The 20,383-nt window shown below is 44.7% G+C and overlaps 1 protein-coding gene across 4 annotated transcripts in view; it reads right to left on the bottom strand.

Moving 5' to 3' along the window:
• The window catches only part of PXN (paxillin), a 51,490-nt gene that overhangs the window by 17,518 nt on the left and 13,589 nt on the right, over positions 1-20,383 (bottom strand). For all 4 annotated transcript variants that reach the window (XM_069795265.1, XM_069795263.1, XM_069795266.1 and 1 more), the window contains exons 2-6: positions 4,880-5,106; positions 4,259-4,374; positions 2,157-2,296; positions 1,582-1,783; positions 950-1,085 (exon numbers count right to left, since the gene is read on the bottom strand). In XM_069795265.1, coding sequence (XP_069651366.1) covers positions 950-1,085; positions 1,582-1,783; positions 2,157-2,296; positions 4,259-4,374; positions 4,880-5,106 — 821 coding nt within the window. The remainder of the gene's footprint in view (positions 1-949; positions 1,086-1,581; positions 1,784-2,156; positions 2,297-4,258; positions 4,375-4,879; positions 5,107-20,383) is intronic.

Below are 20,383 nucleotides of genomic sequence, written 5' to 3'. Positions count from 1 at the left end.
CTTTCTCTGCCTCCCTCAGAAATTCAAGTGAATAATTCAATAAGGCTATAAGCAAAGCAGCTGAAAGTAGAAAGTAAGAAGAGAAAATATTTTTCATTTTGCTATGATTATGGGTAAATGAAGTCTCATGAAAATACGCTCCACAGTTAACCATCTAGTGCAAGAATGATAACATACCTATATGAATAAAGAACAAGTTATCCAAGTACATATGCCAAGTGCTTCACATATCAAGATGACCATGGGCAAGTTACTCCTGAGCTTATCCTATTATGGGATTTTTATGTGCTGCTTGTGACTGAAGTAGCAGTTCTTTTCCAATACAGTAGTTTGATTTCCAAACAAGATTCTGAGTAGTATTTGCCATCCTCTGCCCCCACAAGAAGCTCAGACTTTAATCCCACTTTGAGGTGAATAAGAGATACTGTTTTAAGATGGAAACCTTTGAAGTCTCCAGCTGTCTGATGCAAAGGCTTCAGTGCTCACATTACATGCCTGGAAGATCCTCCTCAGGGAAAGCACATCAGGGTAAAAATACACTCCAGAGAGGAGGGTCATCCCACAGAACAGAAGAGTCTGGTCTCTGTCAGTAAGCAGACTGGTGTCCCATGCTCCCCTAACTTCTTGTTAAGTCATAGCACAGCAAAATAATTCACCCTGTACTGAGCAGTAACTAAGCTCATTATCTTTGGCAAACAAACTGCAGAACCAAAGGAAAAACAGACCCTAGAACTGCCCTACCCTGCCAGTGATGAGAATTTATAGCAGTCAAGAACACCTACAGCAGCACTCAGAAAGCACAAATACCACCACAGGAAGTTTCTCAGAGCAAGTCTGAGAGGTGAAGAGGGCATTCTGGAGACCAAAGTCAGTAGATGTGGCTAATGGGCAAGAGAGCCTGGGGGTGGGGAGAGACAAGATGAAGTATTAAGTTGTCATGATAGGGTACCTTAAAGTCAGAGAGAGATGCCATCAGCTCATCCAGTTCTCGTGTAGCTGAAGAAGCAGATATACGGGTCTGCTGCTGACTGGCGGTGACCCGTTGAGGGCTGCTCACCTCACCTTGGCTCACAGTGATTGCAGGGCTGACCAAAAAAAAAAAAAAAAAAAAAAAAGGCATTTAAGCCTGGGAGAGCATTCCTAGACTGAAAGTCCCATTGCTTCCCCAAGCAAGCACAGCATCATAAATTTCACTAGCCCTGCCCCAGACCCAGCTTCCACAACACACACAGACCCTGTCTCTCTGCCAAGTCTAACACGAGTGTGTACAGACACAATCCCTATCCATTAAGAAATGGACGATGACCAAACATTAATTTTGTCAGACAGTGGGTATTTGTGATCAGCTATAAATCCGAGTCTGAACAATCCACCTCTTTTAACATGACTTAGGTATTTTTTTCATCCAGGAGTAGATAAAAGAGCACCAGCATCTTCATGCAGCTGCTTGATTTCTGACCCTTGAGACAAAGCCCACCTACTGTCACTCCCCTGCAGCATCTGCCCCTACACTACAATCACTATGCCCATAAGAGCCTGTCCCGCCCCACCCAAGCCAGCAACCAGCAGAACACTACTCACACTGGACTTGGCACAGAGCTCTCCAGCTCATCCAGCAGGCTCTCCACACTGGGACGCACATCTTCGATCCCACGTGCACCATTTCGCTTTGGCTTTTCTTTTGTAGGGGGTGCAGCCTTCCCTCCCACAGAGCTGCTGCTCTCTGGGATGACATAGTGAGGTCCAGTCACGCTGGGCAGTGATGGGCTTCTGCTGGCTTCATCTTAAGAAAGGGGAGCAGAAAAAAGACATTCAGACCCCTAGGTCCATACATACATGTTAATCACAGGCAAGAGCAACAGATTGCCTAGAAATCTTGTGGAACATACATCTTTGAGGATATTCAGAACTTAACAGCCCAAGGGCCTGAGCAACCTCATCTAACTTTGAAACTTTAGTTAGAGCCAATTTTGAAGTTGGCCTTGCTTTGAGCAGGGTGCTGCACCACAGACCTCAACAGATCCCACCCACACTAAATGAATCTTTGATCAGGGGCTGGAGGGTTCTCCCTCAGTAAGGATGTTGGAAGGAAAAATCAGGCTACTATTTTGAGAATCAAACTATCCACTAATACCAAATGTCTTGCTATTCCTCACCTGCTGGAAAGCCACTAGCAGGATTATGTTGAACAGCATTCAGTTCCAGAAGAAGTCTGTCCAGTTCTGAGAGGTTGCTGCCCAAAGACGAGCTGGTCATCGTGGGAGATGGTTCTGCAGACTTCTGCTTGTTTGGGAAACTAAAGATAAAAGGGAAGCGTGAAACTTCTATGTCAAGATACAGCAGAAGGATGGAGGAAAACTTACATTAGGTTCACAAAGTTTACACATGTACTGTATTCTTTTCAAGCTGATGCTTTTAGCTCTGGGGGAAGATGCGTGCTTTGTGAAATGACTACAACACAGCCACTGCTTAGCCAAATCTTCAGTTATCAGTCATAAAGAAAGAGCACTGATGGACAGGGCCTCAGATTTTAGGACTGTGTGCTGCACAGCCCTGTAGGAAAGAGTTAACCGTATGCAGATCCAAGACACACAGAACAGCAGCAGAACCATTAGCTCACATACAGGAAAATGACTTGTTTCTGCTGACATCACACCAAGCAGCAAAAACCTTCCCCCTGAAGCAAGGGAATGCAGGGCTAGCACAGACTGGAGAAAGAGGCAAAGTATTAACAAAAAGCTATCAACAAAAAGTCAAAAGCAGCAGGTTATGTGGTAGCCTCTTGCAGTACTCAAGGTCTCTTTTCAAGTCCTCAAACCTTTAATTTGGGGAACTCTAATCAATTTATAAGAAAGTAATTTGAAACTATTTTCTACTGTGTTAAATATACAAGCCTTAAAAGAAGTTTACCTGTGCACAAGTGTGTATAAAACACCAGCTGTAATTATTGCTTATCCTATATGGGCGATCCCATTTACCACACACGACTGCAAACTATTTCATCAAAGCAAAACTTAGCACCAATGCAGTGATTTTTCTAGTAATTACACTGTAATAACAGTCTTCCCATCACCAATGGCAGGGAAATTATTTTCTCCTAGTTTTACAAATGAAGAAATAACTTCTAATGCTCTAGAGATTCTTATTTTATCAAAAAAATACTTTCCAAATCCAAAGTGGGAACTTCTGTCTTGTGCACGCTACCACTTTATGCTCAGAAAGTTAATATGTAACAGGCTTCAAGACTCTGACACCTGTAACACCAGTGACAATTATGAAATTCTGTAAGGGCAGTTATTATCTTTCTCTTCAGACTTAAAAAAAAAAAAAAATCCACAAACACAATCTGTGGAGGGCATACTTCATCCCAACCCAAGCACACAAGGTACAATTCACACCAGAACCAAGCCCTGCCAGACCCTTGTACAGGAGGACTTATGGCTGCAATTACCTCCATTTCGTAGTAATTGCATGCGGCCATCTGAAAAAATTGCAATTACTACCTCCATTGGGCCATCTCTGAATATGCCTGCCTCCACCCAGCATTAGTTCTGGTTGAAAGCAACTTCCTGCTTAGCAGAAAGAGCCAAGCATGGTTAGAACACAACACCAGAGAAACACCAGTCTCCACACTGTAAAAAGGTACCCAGGACAGAATACACTGTAGCGGGCCATCAGAGATGACGTTCTGATAGCCTCTTCCTCACTCATCCCCATGCTGGCAGAAAGGTCTGTCCTATCGTACAGGCTACTCCTCCAACCTCTCAGTGTAAGAGCAGCTGCCTTTGCAAGTATAAGCTAGTTACCTATCTATCATCTACCGAGATGAACGTTTTAAGAAGTTCGAATTTACCTGAAAATTCAAGTCATTGCACATCCTGCTAGGCTACTGGTAACTGAGTTCCCCAGGATAACTGACCCAAAGGCCACCCACCTCCTAAAGAACTTTTGTGCTGCTTAACAGAGGGATCAATTTGTCACTTGTCTCTGGATCATATCCTTCACAACACAATCCAGATCCTGTTCTGTCTGATGGATCCTTAACCTCTTCTGCAGCTGAGCAAACCAAAGGGCCAGGTCAATGTTTGAAATGAGTGTGAAAGTTACAGTGGCCTCTTACAAAAGAGGTAATCAAAACCCACACAAGGCAACATAACGTATACAGGGAGCAGTGTTTGTTTCCACTTACAGAAGGCAGCTTGAGCCACAGCAGGCTCAAGTTTTAAGTCAGGCTTATCTCTTAACAGGGACAAGATACCTGTAGACGTGTTCCTCTTCACTGGCACGTGGAGAAGGAGAGCTGAGCCCGTCTCTAGGAATGGAGGCACTGGAGCTTTTGGCACTAGAGCTGTATATAGGAGACTGGGACTGAGGCTGTGGAAATGAGATTTGCATTGGAAACAGAAAATACAAAGCAAATATGTACACTACTGCATTGCAATCCCACACATGGATAGGGCAGAACAAAGGCCAGCAGAAAAAAAAAAAAAAATCTGCTATATAGCCAAGCCACCCTCTATCAGATGAACTACACCAGGAACAACTGTTCTCCACTAGCTTCAGATTTGCCTATGAGTCGCAGATCTGTGCTGGAAACCCCCAGTCTGCTTTCCACAAGCTACAAAATAGATGACTAACACTAATCTCATCACACTGCCATTTTGTCAGAATAATGACGATGGGTTTCAAATTATTTTTTGCCATTTTCTCCAACCAGTTAGTTCTATTAAAAACCCACACCTCCCCTCATTTCCCCACTCTGTTTGTAGTCAAACTCATCCTCACTTCTTGCTATTCCCTCCTCTCATCTACTTCCTTGAGAGATACTGCACCAACAAAACCAGCATGCACCCTCCCCAATCTGCACACATTCACTTACTTGCTGGTGGACGTATCTGGATACGTTGGGTTGCCACTGGTCTAAGGGGTCAATCACAGTGCCATTCAGGGCCTCATTGGAAGGTGGTGGGGGCACTGGAGGTGGCACAGCAATCTCCTGGTATGTGTGGTTTCCAGTTGGATAGGAGTAAGGCGTCTCCTCTGTTAGAAACACCGGTCGTTTGGAGATATGTGAGGTGGTGGATTCCAGGTCTGCCAGTAAGGCGTCTGCAGGAAAGCAAAAAAAAAAAAAGAAAAAAGAAAAAAAAAAGAAAAAAAATGGTAAAATCCTGGACTACTGCTTTTTCATCTCACTCAGGATATCTGTGTCAGAAGGTCTTTGGGAAGACTTTTCATTTATGGTGATCTACTAAATACCCTGAAAAACGTTACTGCAGCCCAGGACTGAATGGGTTAATCAAACTTCTGGTACAAAGAAAACACCAAGAGGTAACAAAGCAGCCAGAAAAACTGTTGTCAGTCTCAGATTTTTGACTTAACTAGAAAACTGCCCAACAACAGGGACCCGTAGCCTCACTGCACCCTGCAGAAGAGCAACCCAGGAGATCCGACTCAGAACAGGATATTGACAAAGACTAATTACAGGCCCCACATCATCACAGAGTCATTTACTGTGGCCGCAGGCACTGCTTTCTGCACGAAACAAGATCTCGGGAGGGGTTTTCTCCAGAGTCTAAGGTAGTGGAAGAAGCATGAAACTTTCAAATTAGTCCATCGGTGCAGCAGGAGTATGTGTTTCAGTTTTGTTAACAAAAATCCCCCCCTCAGTACATCACACAAACAGTTAACTAGTTTCCAGAGGCTGCCAGGTAAACGCCATTTCTTGTCCTGGAAACAATTCTCAACTTGCTGGGTGGAGACTGCTCACAAATTCCTGAAGAGAAGAAAAACTTCCCCCAGCTAGAAACACCATCACTCATGCCAGGCTGAGGAACCCACGTCACACAGTTAGCACCTCTCAGATATCTTAAAGCAGGAAAAAAATGCTCTCCCTTAGAGACGGGGCATGAAAAGGCTTTCCCACCATTCTCCCTGCAAACTACCCTCTGCCCATTCTCAACCCTGCACTCCTCTGCAGTGACTCACAGGCAAATCCCGACTTGTTGGACCTTCTGTCCTGTGAACCCACCCTGCGGAGCCCACTGCAGTCCCTGGTGAGGGAAACTCCAGCAGGCGACTGCAGGTCTGCACTGTACTCACTTTCTAAAGAAAGCCTCGCTGGCCGGGTGCCCAGCTTTCCACTGGGGCAGCAAGCTCTAGTGCACACCTCTTTAAGGCTATTAGAGAGGAACTGGTTCACTAGGGACATCAGCACTCTCCATTACAAGAGCATCAGGACATACCTGGCAGGTCCCTTTGGAGATGTGGAATTCAGCCAGACAACAGTAACGCAACTTCAGCGGAATTAGAGAGGAGGCTCTCAGAAAGCCCCTGGATCTCCCTCCCCTCTGCGCAGACCCAACTGTCTTCAGGCAGTCTCAGCAGGATTTGTCTTTCTCCTCCTGCACACAGCAGGTACTTGATACTCAGGTTTGGGGTGTGGGGGCTCAGCGTGAGCATAGCCCTCCTGCAGTATCCTCCACCAGGGTCACAAGGAGCTGAAGTTATCAGGTGGCACCAGAATAGGAACTGAGCAACTGCTCGCCCTAATGGCTGCCTACCGGCTCTAAGAGGGCAGGCACCTGCCAGCTCAAAGCCACTTCCTGAGCAGAGCAGACCACATCAGCCAATGCACTTAGCAACGCTTCAAGAAAATATATTAAAGGGTCAAATGGAGGACAGTATTATTGCATTACAAGATGAAGAAGGTGCTGCTTTTATATTCACACTCTTCCACGAACCAAAGCATCACAAAAGGAAAAAAAAAAAGCAGTCCTGCCCTCAGAGAACAGGATACAGCCATTAGCATATTAAATACTGCATTACATTAACTCTATACACCTTTCATTTAGTCAAAAAGATGCTCCAAATCATTTAAGCCACAGGCATCTTCCTAGAGGGGCCAAAATACCACAGAAGCAGATTCTCCGAAGGGATACAAGCTTTCTGCAGCTGGGGAAAAATGAACTTAATCTTCTTTTTAAGCAAAAGAACAGCTGGTGGATTCCAGAGCGAAAGGCACATACCTCAAGGGAACTGCTGAAGAGCTACAATTCCTCCAACCAGGCAAGTCCTATGACTGGAGGTTTCGTGCACACAACCTCCAAGAGAAGTGCTATCCGAGAAGGTGTGGTTTTTGCTTCTCCCCACCAATGACAAAGGCAAATCAAACTCCACCAGGAAGTGAAAATCCCACGAGGGTGTTGGGCTCCTCCAGCCCTGCAGAGGGGACCCAAACCATTTTTCCACCCTCCACCCCCAGCCCTCGCTGCAGGACAGGCAGCTGTAACCATCTCGCCACAAAATGCACCTCCTCGGCTCAGCACTCTGCTGAATGAACCATCGGACAGAAACCCACTGCTTTTTACTAACGGCACAGAAGTGAGTTCGGGTAGATTTACTGGTTTACAAGTCTGCAGAAGAAGAGGGGTCTGGAAATACCAGGGGCACTCTGCCCGCAGGTTGTGAAGGAGTTAAGGAGAAGACATTACAGTTTAATGATTAACTTCCCCCATACCCTCCCCCTTCCTGACTTGAGCAAACAAGGCAGAGCTGAGGAACGGGAAGCGGAGGGAGGAGAAAAGGCTGGAGAGGAATCACTCGGTTGCTCAAACGGCACTTCAGCTTTACAACTGATACCGAAGCAGCTGCACGAAGGCAGCATCCCACCCGGCGGGACACGACAGGGAGCAAGCCAGGAGCGGGACAGGCGCTCACACACTGTTGTACGGGGGGCAAAGGACCCCTCCTTGTGCTTGCTCACCCCCATGTTCTGCAAAGCCAGGGTCCACCCTTCCTCACGCCCCAGTCGCTCCCTCCAAGCCCACAGCCACGACAGAGGGAAGGTCTTCCCCATTTGCGTCCATCCCCGTCGCTGCTCCCAGCCACACAAACTGTTCTCCAATCCAATCCCATCAGCAACCACAGTTCCTTGAAGTTTTGCTGGACCCGTTCAAAGTGTCTGACAAGGGCTGCAGAACTGCCCCGAGGAGGGCAGGGCGAGAGCAGTGGTGGCACAGTGCCCACTCAAGTCCACCCCAGCTTGCAGGTCTTCACCCTGCCAGAGGGACATGGCTCTGCAACCCGCGGGCACGGGCTGCAAATCATTCCCTTGAAGGTCAACCTAAAGAGTTTTGCAGTCCAGAGACCAACTCGAGGCAATTATTCAAAACCCAACCAAGGGGATTAACATTTTGTTTTCCATGCAACACCTCATCCCAAGAGGTCCCAAAGCACTGTGCCTCCGTTTAGCATTTGTGCAACTTTTTAACACTACCAGATGACAACGTGAGATAAGAGGTGGGATGAAAAGAGGGGAGATGTATTAATGCAAAAAAGGTGCATCGCTCTATCTTTCTTTCGCAGAAGGGACCAGACAGCTGTAACCTGATGAACTGCAACAAAGATGCTGCGCCTTCTGCAGCGCTACACGTCACACTACAGGATTGAGTTCACTGCGGTGACTGCTCCTTAAATAGACTATTAAATACTTAAATAGAAATATTAAAGGTTCGATCGATTTATTGGGTAATGAAGTGTTCCTTCCCAAGGCAACTCCTGAGGGACAGTGCTGCAGGAGGTGTAAATCAGCCAGTTAGTCCCTCCCAAGCCGTAGGAAGCAGTTGACTGGATCATCCTAACGCACTGACGCAGACCAGTTCACACAACCACCAGCCATCGGAGGGCACCACTACATCCTTACATGGACAGAAAGATGAAACCTGACAGCAATGGCTAACTTGGCAGTAACTTCACCTCACTTGTTCATCCCCGCAGAGCCAGGAACCTGTCCCTATTTTAGGCACACAGAAACTTTCTGCCGGTGCCACGTGTGCTGCACCTCCCCATGGAGACATGCATCTTCACACCAGCACATGCTGCAGCTTCTTGGGCGCTATCGCCCAGTACTCTGGGAACAACCGCGCACACTGACCTCGCCAGTTTTACCACTGCTCCAAATACTCTCGAAAATACTAGACACAGCTCTAGGAGGCAGAATCTCCCCAGGTTAAAAGACCAGAGATTCATTTATCTCTAGAGGATAGATTTAACCATTTTGTAGCAATAAAATAACACAGACAGGGTTATACTAGATCTTCAAGCCATTGCTCCTCCACAGGATCACCCCTCCTTCCACTCTCACCTCTACAAGAAGCTACTAACACAACCCACAGACAAAATGTCAACTCACAGACATGTGGACAGAGTGGAACCACACAGTCCAGTTTCCAAAGACTCAGTAGGGCTCAGCCTACCCACAGGCACAGGCTGTGCATACAGAAATTTGTATTTTCTACTCTATTAACAGCGCACTACTCAGTGGGGTGTGGAAGGCTGAGGGATACTTGCTAAGACACCACCAACCCAGACGCTGCTGCTTGTCATCACTATGCTGGTGCAGTCACACAGCTGATAAAACCCTAACTCACTGTCTGCTGTAGCACAGTGCATCCCAACGTGTGCATGGCTGGGTACTCCACAGGCTCTGGTAACTTGGCCAAGCACCTGGTAAAGCTGCATGCAAACATGAGACAGAGGCACAGGAGGAGAGAGTCCTTCTCCCTCCACTGGGCAACGCAAAAATTACATGCTCAATTGAAACCACATTCAGGACTGAGGGCTACTCAAACCACATCCTCCCCAGTATGGGAGGACATTTGTGTTCCCATTCAAGTGTTTTTTCTACACAGATTTTCCTGTGGAGGAGGGACCGTTAAAGAATCATATTGTGTTTGATACCTTTACTGCTATAAAACACTCCAAGACATCTGGAGGTCCAGGTGCATTAGTTTGTCCCTCTCTCCCTTCCCTTCCTTTTGCCAAAAATCATTATCAACTATGAGGTCCTTGGGATCCTGGTCTTCAAATCCCACACACAGCTCCACATATATATGAGTGGGCCTTAATACCAACTGCATTGCTTCAAGGTAGTTCCTAGCATCTGCCAAAGCTCTGCTAGTCATTTAGGCAGCTTGGGACAAGAACTCTCAAGCTGACGTCCAATGCATTGAACTGCTCACAAAAAAATCCCTTTTACCAAGAAAATCAGCAAGATGAAAGAGCAGGACAATACCTTAGGTTAAGTCCCATTTACCAGTTCAAGCTGTGCTGAAAAGAATAATCATCTCCCAAGTTATATACTGCACATTCCTGCGCTATCTCCCCGGCCCACACCTCCGTCAGGCCAAGGAACAGCTCACACATTCCAGGGGCTCCGACACGGGCTCCTTCACCATCGCTGCGTGTCAGCACTCGCTGTCCTGCAAATGCAGTATCCTCCAGCGGAAACGGCCTCATGTGCAGCTGCAGGGGCACATTCTTCAGCTTCCCACATCCCAGGTTTGTCTGATAAAGAGCAGTAACACCAGCCTAGGGATCACAACAGAGTTCTGAGGTACAGAACAGGAACGGATAACACGGAGGCCCCTTTGTACTGATGCACACAACACACACACCCCCCCACAGGTATAAATCTGAGCCACACTCAGCCCTCTTAAATAAAGTGAAGTTATTAAAAAGAAAAAAAGAAGATATTTACATGTATCTTCCCATGCATATCAAAACATACTTGGTTCACTCCCCTTTTCCTGTGCCTTCTGCGCATTTCAGAAATGCTCCTGGATTAAGGTGGCACAGTGAAGCAGAATACATCAGGAACTAGTTCTGGAAAAAACTATGTGACAAGGCATCAACAAATCTGCATTTGCCAACTGGCATCAAGCAGCTTTTTAATGCTAATTTTTCCTCAAGCAGGAAATAGTTTTCCACTATTCATAAGCAATCTAGGATTTTATTTATTTATTTTAAAGTGAGGCAATTTAGAGAAATCTAAATTTGCTTTCCTCTTTTAAGGAGAAGCCTTCTACTACTGAGTGTCCAGCATAACACCAGCCTGTGCGAGGGCTAGAGAGATACAGCATACCCAGTCAGCTCGAAAATGACAGCATTAGTGCCAGAAGAGAGAAAACTACCTCAGATTTCCATATGCAGTTCATCTCTGTCAACAACTGAGGATGAGCTATTAAGCCATGCTGACACAGCAAATCAGAGCATTATCAATATAGTAAGTAGATCAAAAGGATGGTGGTCAAATTTTCTTCTACATCTCTTCTACTGCTGGGGAGGAAATGGAAGCATAACTGAGGCAAGATACTTCAAATGCCTCAGATATCAGCCTTTCATTTTCAACAGCTGAAAGCCACATCTGTGCATCCATCAAACCGCACGGTGCCTGTAGCTCTGCTTCTTGCATGGGACATCTGGAAAGCGAGTGACACTGGAGACAGGATTCTTCATCCGACTGCCACACAGAGCAAACATCTTCAGCGTTCCGCCAGAGTCCCGTCTCCCCCAGCATCTCTACTGCCACATGTCCCTGACAGCCCAGACACAGCACACTGGGTAATCAGGATGGGATGTCTGAGCACAAACTACAGTATTTCCTCTAATGCAGCTACAGGTTTTCCTGGCTTAGGCAGCAGAAGATTCCCAGAGGATTGGCAAATAGAAATAAAAAGCAAGATAGCCATAAGGGCAGGTCTAAATGAGGACACAGACTTTACATGGTAATCATGTCTCACTCAGTGGAAGACAAGTTGCAGACCCCTCATTTGCAGAATGACACACCATTCTCCAGCCCTTTTTTCTTAATACCTGTAAGATGCTGAATTCAAATCCTTGGGTTTTGTGGTCCCCTAAAAAAACAAGGGGAAATGCATCTCCAGAACTGAACCCTGAGCTCGCAGACTCATCTGAGCAGCCTCTTTGCAAAATCCCTGAATCCAAACTTTAAAAATCTCATTAGGTTCAAGTAAATCTTCTCTCTCTCCCACCTCCAGGAGTAAACGCAACTTCAGCTCACATATAGGGAGACAGCTTGGGGCTGTAACCCAATCCCTGGCAAGAGAGTTTTACATTGTGAGTAACTGCAGAGGAATGGGGAGCTTGGGTATATTTATCCTATTAAATAGCCTTTCAAAAGAAACATTTGCAATGCTCTAGAAGAGCTGCATCAAAAAGACTTGTTGGAGCCTTGCTGTAGGGCTTCTCACTGCCCTCGAGTTTGAGTCTGGAAGCCATGGGGAGCCCCAAAGAGCTACACTGATGACAGGAATTCCCTTTTTTACAGTGGTTTTGACTTTTCTCAGCAAAACGGAAGAGCATTATCACAAATAGGAAAACCATGAACAAACAGGTGAATGCAGGCATTGACTTCCAGGTAAAAGAAATGTAATAACAAGTTCTTAAGGCATTATATTCTAATCAATGACTTTAAATGCAAGAAGATCTGAGACTACAAAAGCAATAAAACACGAAGACTGCATTCAAAATGAGACCTTAAAAATTCGAAGTGTAACTAGATGCTTTTAAAATCCTGAAGTTCTCTGGTTTGTATATATAGAAAGCATGTAAAATAGCTTAGCTTACTTTCTAAAACATTTTGAGAAGGAGACTTTTAAAAGTTTTCCAAAATTTAATCAATATGTTGAGAAGGTGGTTAGAATACAGGACACATAACAGCTCTCAGCTCTCTTGTGAAGCTGGGACAAATTGTTATTTAAGATACAAAAAAATTAAAGGTACAAAAGTTAAGTCATAAGACCTAACAACTGCTGGAGTACCAGTACGGAGCAGCCCCTGCCATTTTTACTTCACGTTGCCTAGACCTGCCTAAAGGAAGTTCAGATGACATGGTAAAAAAATCACTCAGCTATTTCTTTAATGTATTCCAGTGACTGATGTTTATTCAAAGCCTTATGCTTTCTCATTATCAAGGTATTGGTGCAAGTCATGCCTTGTGTCACTGCTTAATAAAAAGAAGTGTCCAGACTAGTATCAATACATGGTATGGTGACGTCTGATAGAAGACAATATCCATTAAACCCTTGAAGCTTCTCTGTTCTTTGAAACCAATACTGCCCCTTAGAATAAGCAAGACTATGCATTTGTGACACTGATTTACAAAGTTGTGTAAAAGCTGAACAGCAAAGGCAACCATCTAGTAGTTGTTATGCCTAGCTACACCAGGCTGCAGAGAAAAACTGAACAAGAATTCATCCCATGACAGACAGAACTGCTTTCAAAATCACATGATGGCAGCCACCATGAATCTTATCTGCCAAACATCAAATACAGACAGCCAAACCAGTTAGCTTTCCCCAGTACAGCAGCCCATGCACCCAGCTCTCACCGCTATCAGCAAATGCCTAAACAAAGACAAGACACTGCACTGCGAGATGTGGTCTCTACGATCAGCTGCAGCAATAATTGTGGCTTCCTGTACCAACCACTGAGACCCAAGCTGGAGACTTTATTCCAGAGCTTGTGGCCAACTAACTGGTCACAACTAACATGCACTACTAACACCCCAAGCATGAGGCTGTGAAAGTGTGTGCAAGTATAGCCTGTTTAAAGCAATTTCAGTAACTGTTTATCAGTAACTACTCACTGCACATTTGGGGATGAAATGCAAACCCTTTGAGTGCTCTGGGTGTAGTTTCAGCACAGCTGACACCACCATACTCTGCCAGCGTAAGGGAAGGGCCCAGAAAATCCCCCTTCCTCAAGCATGCAAACCCACACTGTTCTTGGAACTCACCCTGCTGATCACCAGATGCTTTCTGAACTAATTCAACTTACTAATCCAGTAAAGTTTGCTGGGTTGTTGGCTTGTTTTTTTTAGATAAATTCATTACATTTCTTGGAAGCATAGCTCCAGCCACTCTATGAACTAAGCAGCTTTTAGAAAATGTTTTAGAGACCAAGGCCAGAATTTAGCCCTCGTCTAAGTGAATAAGACTTCTGCTTTAAATAGGAAATACTGTATTTCACCTCCAAAACTCAGACCAGGACACAAACTGTAAAATCCAGCCCCATCCTGCCATTAGTTGAAAGTAATCACCCATCCTCCTGTCTGATTCCCATAACTAATCTGCATCTCAGATGCAGACCAGAAAAACTGCAGCCTGAAAAGGGAGTAATAAGCAGACAGCACAAACTGAAATGCTCTTAAATTCTGAAGACATCCCTCACCACTACCAGCCACTTCCACCTGAGCCTACACTGACATTTTATTTTGGCTTTGCAGCCCCAGAATTGTGATATGGCTCAATCAGTAGGGCTGCATACATTATGTACCTACTGCTGCTATTTCATTCGTGCCACCAAGCTTAAGAGTTAGTTAGCTTTTGACAGAGATTACTCTTGACCATAAAACTTTGAAGATGAGCCAACTTTGTATTCTATAAACACCCAACAGAAGCTATCATGTGAGCTCAGACCTTCCACTGGATCCCTCTGAGGGGCAAGAGGGCTATTTGTACGTGTGCTGGAAAACCATGAAGGTCACTACATCCTTCCTGGAACTGGCCACACCACTTCCTTTCAAATTAACACAAGCATTTCACCAAAACTCAGACCTGCCCTGTAACCTCAGCAATGGTGTATTTGTCAGCATGGTGAGGGTGCTAGAGTGCCAGCATCACAAGGGGTCAGCGAGTTCCTGTGTAACGCAGCAGCAAGGCTTTCAAGCGCACAGAGACTCTGTAGGAAACCAGCTGACCAGTTCACAGCATGACACCAGTAGTCCATGGGAATCACAGTCCCATTCTTTGAGCGAGAACCTCAGATCCACCTCTTGTCATCTTTGATGCAACAGGCTGGGAAATCCTTTGACTGCTGGCTCCATTCACATCACCGAGTTAGCAGGAAGGTAAACTAATCTTAACCAGACCCAGAGGGCATGGGATCATCAACGCAGCATGCAAGCTGAGAGACACTGCAACTGCCTCGAAGGTCTGAGTCAGCACAGTTTCCTGGATAGAACGACACAAATCCACAGCACTCCCTGGCCTACAGTCCAAGCTGTGTGAAGGAACCACAAAAGATTTTCCTGTAGGACCAGAATTTTTCCACTTAGCTCTTGAACACTAAATTAGACCCCAGTTCAAACTGGCTGAGAGAAATGAACCACCACCTACAAAAGAGAAATGCACAGGCCTTCTGCCTTCCTCCAACTTCCTTAGAAAAACTTTCAACCCCTTACCACTACCTCAGAACAGCTCAGTAGATGGCTGAAATAACGGAATTCAAGTCTCACAAGGCACGTAACTGCTTACATGGTCAGAGAGAAATATTCCTCAATATGTTATAGGTTTGTTGAGCATCCTCACACTGGAAGTGATTTGTGATTTAAGTACCATCTCCTTTCAGGAGGGATGTACCTAATGCTCCAGAAAAAAACAGTAAGGTTACCAGACCAATATCCAAAGAAAACATAGTTTGAATATGGTATTTTTTGTTTTCAGCCAAAAAGCTGCTGAACCAAGTGCAGCCTTTTCAAGGTCTTCAAACTAACCTAAGCTGTCCGCTCCACTGCCGTGGCTATCGCATTCGGAAGCTGTCAACAGAAACACCAGGAAGAACAAACTCTTACTGGCACTGAAGATCGAAGGACAGCATAGAGCAAAGCAAGGCCATACAAATCCAGCTTAAGCTGGCTGTTGTGTTCTTCATATATTGCCTCCAAGAAGAGTACTTGAACTTACTAGCAGCATTGTGACATCTCTGGTTTCAGAGCCTGCTCCCTCCCAAAGGTGTGTCCGTCCATTTATATCTCATTTCCAGAAAGCGCTGGGGAGGCAGGGAGGGAAGTGTTATTTCCTGTCATATACAGCATCCTCTTTTTTTTTTTTTTATAGCATGGCTTTCTCCACACTTGAAGTGAAGAGACATCTTATATTTACTTCCCTCTGTTTATAGTCCTGAGCAGCAAACAGCTCATGCCAGGACAAAACAAACACCTTATGCTACGACCTGCTGCCTTAAACTGAATTCATGGTCCAGCTTACTAAACAAATAAATGTTTTCAGTTTCACAGCTACCATAAGCTTCTGAGAATGCCAGATCCCCAGGTACACAAGCCTTGAATGCCTCTGTATAGCAATTCACAGACAGATGAACCCACAGTTGTATGAAGCTAAAAGAGAAAATAACTCCCTGTGTGGTTCCTTTCTATCTAGATTCACTGTACTCTCAAACCAAGTCCTGAACAACAGGAAACAATTACCAAAGATGGATAAACTTAGTCAAAAAATTCTTCCACTGCTCGATGAACAATCTTCAGGAGGGTCAGGAAAAGTTTGTGAAGGGTTTGCAAGTCATAGCTCCAGCACACCCTGTGACACAGCGCATGCAAAAGCACCAGGCTGAGCTAATTTCAACCCTTGTACAATGTTTAAGAGCACAAAAACAGGTTCTGGTTTACTGGACAGAGAAGTTGGAGATTGCACAAGAAAAGTTCGTGATATGTGAAACGATTCACACAGACTTAAACAGCCAACTCATGACCCTCCAGTGATTCAGACCACCATGATTTAAGTACTACTGTCCTCAGACAATTGTCCCACCCACAAGTTACAGTACTGATAACAGAAGTGGAAGTCATTTTCAGCCACATTTTTCAGTCACAGCAGTCGACAACTCCACACCCTAAACCTAAATCTCAACCTCCATGTATTCCATTTTATATCAATGTAACAGGTTGTGACCTGCAGCAACTATAGGCAGTAAAGTCTGTAGCCACCGCACCTGAATTCCAATGAGGATCATGAATCAGAATCCTCACCCTAACATTCACACCCCCTTGATAGCACAAAAAATCATCTAACTTTCAGAAATGGAGAATTGATATGCAGTCCTGAACAGCCAAACATAACATGGCAAGTCCACGTTATATCAGAATAGAAAGCAAGTCTCACTCTCAGGCCTGTACTAAAAATACTTAAGTTGGAATTTCTCAGTCTGAATCTGCAGCCTGCTATGAGCTCCACCTGCTACCAAGTCTTTTGTCAGAATCCTCTCCTTTTGGAAGCAAATAGACTGCTGTTCCTATGGGCAGTTATAGTTAGCCCTGTGAAAGACTATGAGGAACAACGATCCACACAAATTAGAGTCTTCATTTCGCTCCTTGTGTGTCAACTGCCAAATTGGAAACAGCTTTGGTCTCCAAGGAGGGTAAGTACAGCCTCTGACTGTCCTCTCCTAGAGTGGCTCTTCTTGTGCAAGATCTATTTCTGATCTCTGCCTGACAGCAAATAGATCTTCAGGCATTTCCAGGAAGTCCCAGACAAAGGAATTAGCAAATGGCCAATGTTGACCTAACTGTCTCTGGGAGGGAGGCGAGTTGGCTCAGGCAAAAGTAAGGGACATTAGCTCTGTTCATACACAGCAACTCTCAAAGTGAACAAGAGTCAAGTGGCATTCTGGCTGAGTTTGGTGGAAGGAACAGACTGGAGTGAGTGTAAACATTTTACACAAGCAACTAAGCAGTTAATACTGTCTCAGTACTGACCTGGGCTGGATTTCAGCCAATATCCTAGATGGAAAAAAAAATTAAAAATAAAAATATTAGTCACCAATATACTAACCTTTTTAGTCCTCTGTCTATCCTTACATGCACGAAATAGTAAGTTAACCCTCCTCATGCATGTCAAAGAATTTTTATTTGCTGCTGGCTTCCCTCAGAAAGTTCACAGAAACTGGGATCAACATTCAAAAAAGTCCAACAAGATCTGCTCTCCTCTGCCAAAACAAAACAAAACAAAAATATTCATGAAAACCAAACAAGCAGCCACTGAACTGACCCCTCTGGGACAATTTCCCAGGGCCAAGGCCTCTGATCAAAATACCAACTCCTTTGTATTCCTACAGGAAGAGGGGCTCAGCCAAGCCAGCTATCTGAAGAACCAGACCCTTCCTGCTACATCAGCACACAGCTACTCTGCAAGTGCTAGGTCAACACACAGCGTGTACTGCCATTTTACAAACATCTAACAAATCTAGTACAAAGGAGACCTCCATTAAACAGAGCAAAGAGTCCAAGGATGGGTATAGAAACAGCAGGAAACAAGACACTATAGATTTTAAACTACAGCTCTGGTAAAGAGAATAAACAGAAGCCCAGGGCTCGAGGTAGTTTCTAGTCCCTTGGCTGATCAGTCAGGCAAACATTCATGGAACTAGTGCCAGTGGGCAGTAAGAGCATCACAGTGCTGGGAAATTTATCATGCCTTACAATTTTGCTACAGCGGATGCCACTCCAAACCCGTGCTGCTCTCTCCAAGTCATGTACGTAAGGTTGATGCCATATAATTAGTATCTTGCCAAAAGTCAGTCTGCCCTCCTTGTGCAATGAAAGGAAAGACTCCTTCTACCTATTATTCTTCTTCCTTAGCAGCATGTAGAGCTGCTGGGAAAGAAAGTCATCTGTCTGCTCCAGCAGACTAGCTTTCTTCCTCCAGCACGGAAGTACACTCTTTAGAGACCTGAACTGGGCAATCTGTTCTCATGCCTCTCTGGAAAAGGCAGGCAGAGAACAGTAACAACTACAAGGACAGTAGACCAGAGTGGAAAACACTGCCATCATTTGCGTGCCAGACACTGCTCAGCCCTGGACTACAGGACTTGGAGAAAAACTGCCAAATGCAGAGGTGTGTGGCATCCAGCTACTACCAAGCAACCCTCTACATGCCCACTGAAATGAGGGTAAGACAAGGGCATTTTTTAGGCCCTGGGTGGACTGTATTTGGTTGAGATTTGCATAACTGTAGGCAGTTGGGTCTGACTTGAACTGAAAATTGTCATAAACAGCACTGAGGTTACAACACATGCTAATCCAGTACTGGATAACTCCTCTGAGCAGCCTTTAAGCAGTAGCTTAGTGCCATAAGCAGTGGCAAATCAGAACAGGGTAAACACACAGCAGTGGTTTCCAAATCTTTGGGCAACAGCAAGTCTCATTTACTTGTGCTCCAGAGCCCTCAGGTGGAAATGACAAGTGTGTAAGTTTGACCACTTAAGAGGACACCTTATAACAGCTGTAGAGCACTTACTACATGGAGATGGTAATTTGGTAACTGCTGATTCTAACTCATCTAAGGAAGGGAAACATGTTACATCAGGGTTTACACAGGAACAGAGCACAGAAGTTTCACTGGACAGTGAGCACCCTGGAGTGAAGGATACAGTTTCACAAGATGCAGAAAGGCGAATTAACAGTTCACCACTGCCAAAAATGGAGAGGTTTTACTCCGTCTTCCAGACATGTGCTGCTGCCACTTACTTGTGTTGGCTTTGGCTCTTACAAGACCCCTCTGTGAACCACTTCAACAGAATATACACCCAGCCAAAAAAATTGACTGTTTTCTTTGGGGTTAGAAAAGAGGGATGAGCACAGCAGTCAGCAAGAAGGAAGGGGTCTGTCCAAACAGCCAGACAAGGAAGCAGAAAAGGGGTAAGGATGAGTGAAAGTAAAACCATCCCCCCTTTCAGCAGCAGCAAGCCATTATATTGGCTCAGCTGCCAGCAGGACCACCACCTCAGATACCCCAGCATCTCACCTTTGCCACACAGATAACCATAGTCAATAATAAGATTGCTAAATATCTATCCATCTGCATATGTAAAAATGGTTTTGGACCCAGTCAGAGACAAAACACTGTCAGAGCTTGCACATTCTAAGTTAATTATCTGCCTTTTAAAAAGTAACAGAAGCAGGAATGCATGTGGACCCTATAACCAATAAAGGGAAGGGTAAGTTTTGCATGGTTATGCAAGAATAGACACGAAACTTAAGGGAGGGGAAAAAAAGCGTCTTTTAAACAGTGGAAATCCTATCCAAGCAGCATAAACAGATCTGAATATAAACCCATCCAGGCAAAGTGCCAGTTACAAAATTTGAGACACACATAAAGGTGATGAAATGAAGGACAGAAATATTAGTATAAATTCTGAATTCATTAAAAGCATTAGAAGCACAAATTCTGCCCATGAGATATAGAATGCCTGGCTACCAGCAAAAGAAGGATTCCAGCAATAAAGAACAGGAACACTAAAGAGACACTGCAATCGTATCCATATTTAGTACAGTCTTATTGAGGCATTCCTATCCTGAAGGCTCTTAAATGTGATATCAGAATGCAGGCTTGAGAGTTTAGTCCTTGAAGAGAGCATTTTTCATTAACTCCAGGAACTTCCCATTCAGTAAGTAACAAGCATATCTCCCAAGAGCATAAATGCAAAGAGCGTTCAACGAATGCAAATCTACCCTTAGAAACCAAGGTATTTCAAGTTTGAAAAGCCTGTGCCTATAAGGAGAAATAAAGTCCCAGCAAATCTCACCCAGATACTAAGGATGCCAGATAAAAGGTTAGTATATTGAGATACAAATAAAGACAAGTTAAAAAGACTTGCCGGCTTGACCTGCCAACCACTGAGGCAGGTTGCTTCCCTTTTTTTAGAAAAGGAACTTTTGTCAAATGTGGTATGTGGTTTAACTAGCTGGTTAAAAATTTAATTACTAAGAAAGTACTCTCAAAATGGTGGA

Source organism: Haliaeetus albicilla, chromosome 10, assembly GCF_947461875.1.
Source record: "Haliaeetus albicilla chromosome 10, bHalAlb1.1, whole genome shotgun sequence".
NCBI classification, from domain to species: domain Eukaryota; kingdom Metazoa; phylum Chordata; class Aves; order Accipitriformes; family Accipitridae; genus Haliaeetus; species Haliaeetus albicilla.
Note: the sequence above shows the minus strand (reverse complement) of the source record. Positions and strands in the feature narration are given on the sequence as shown.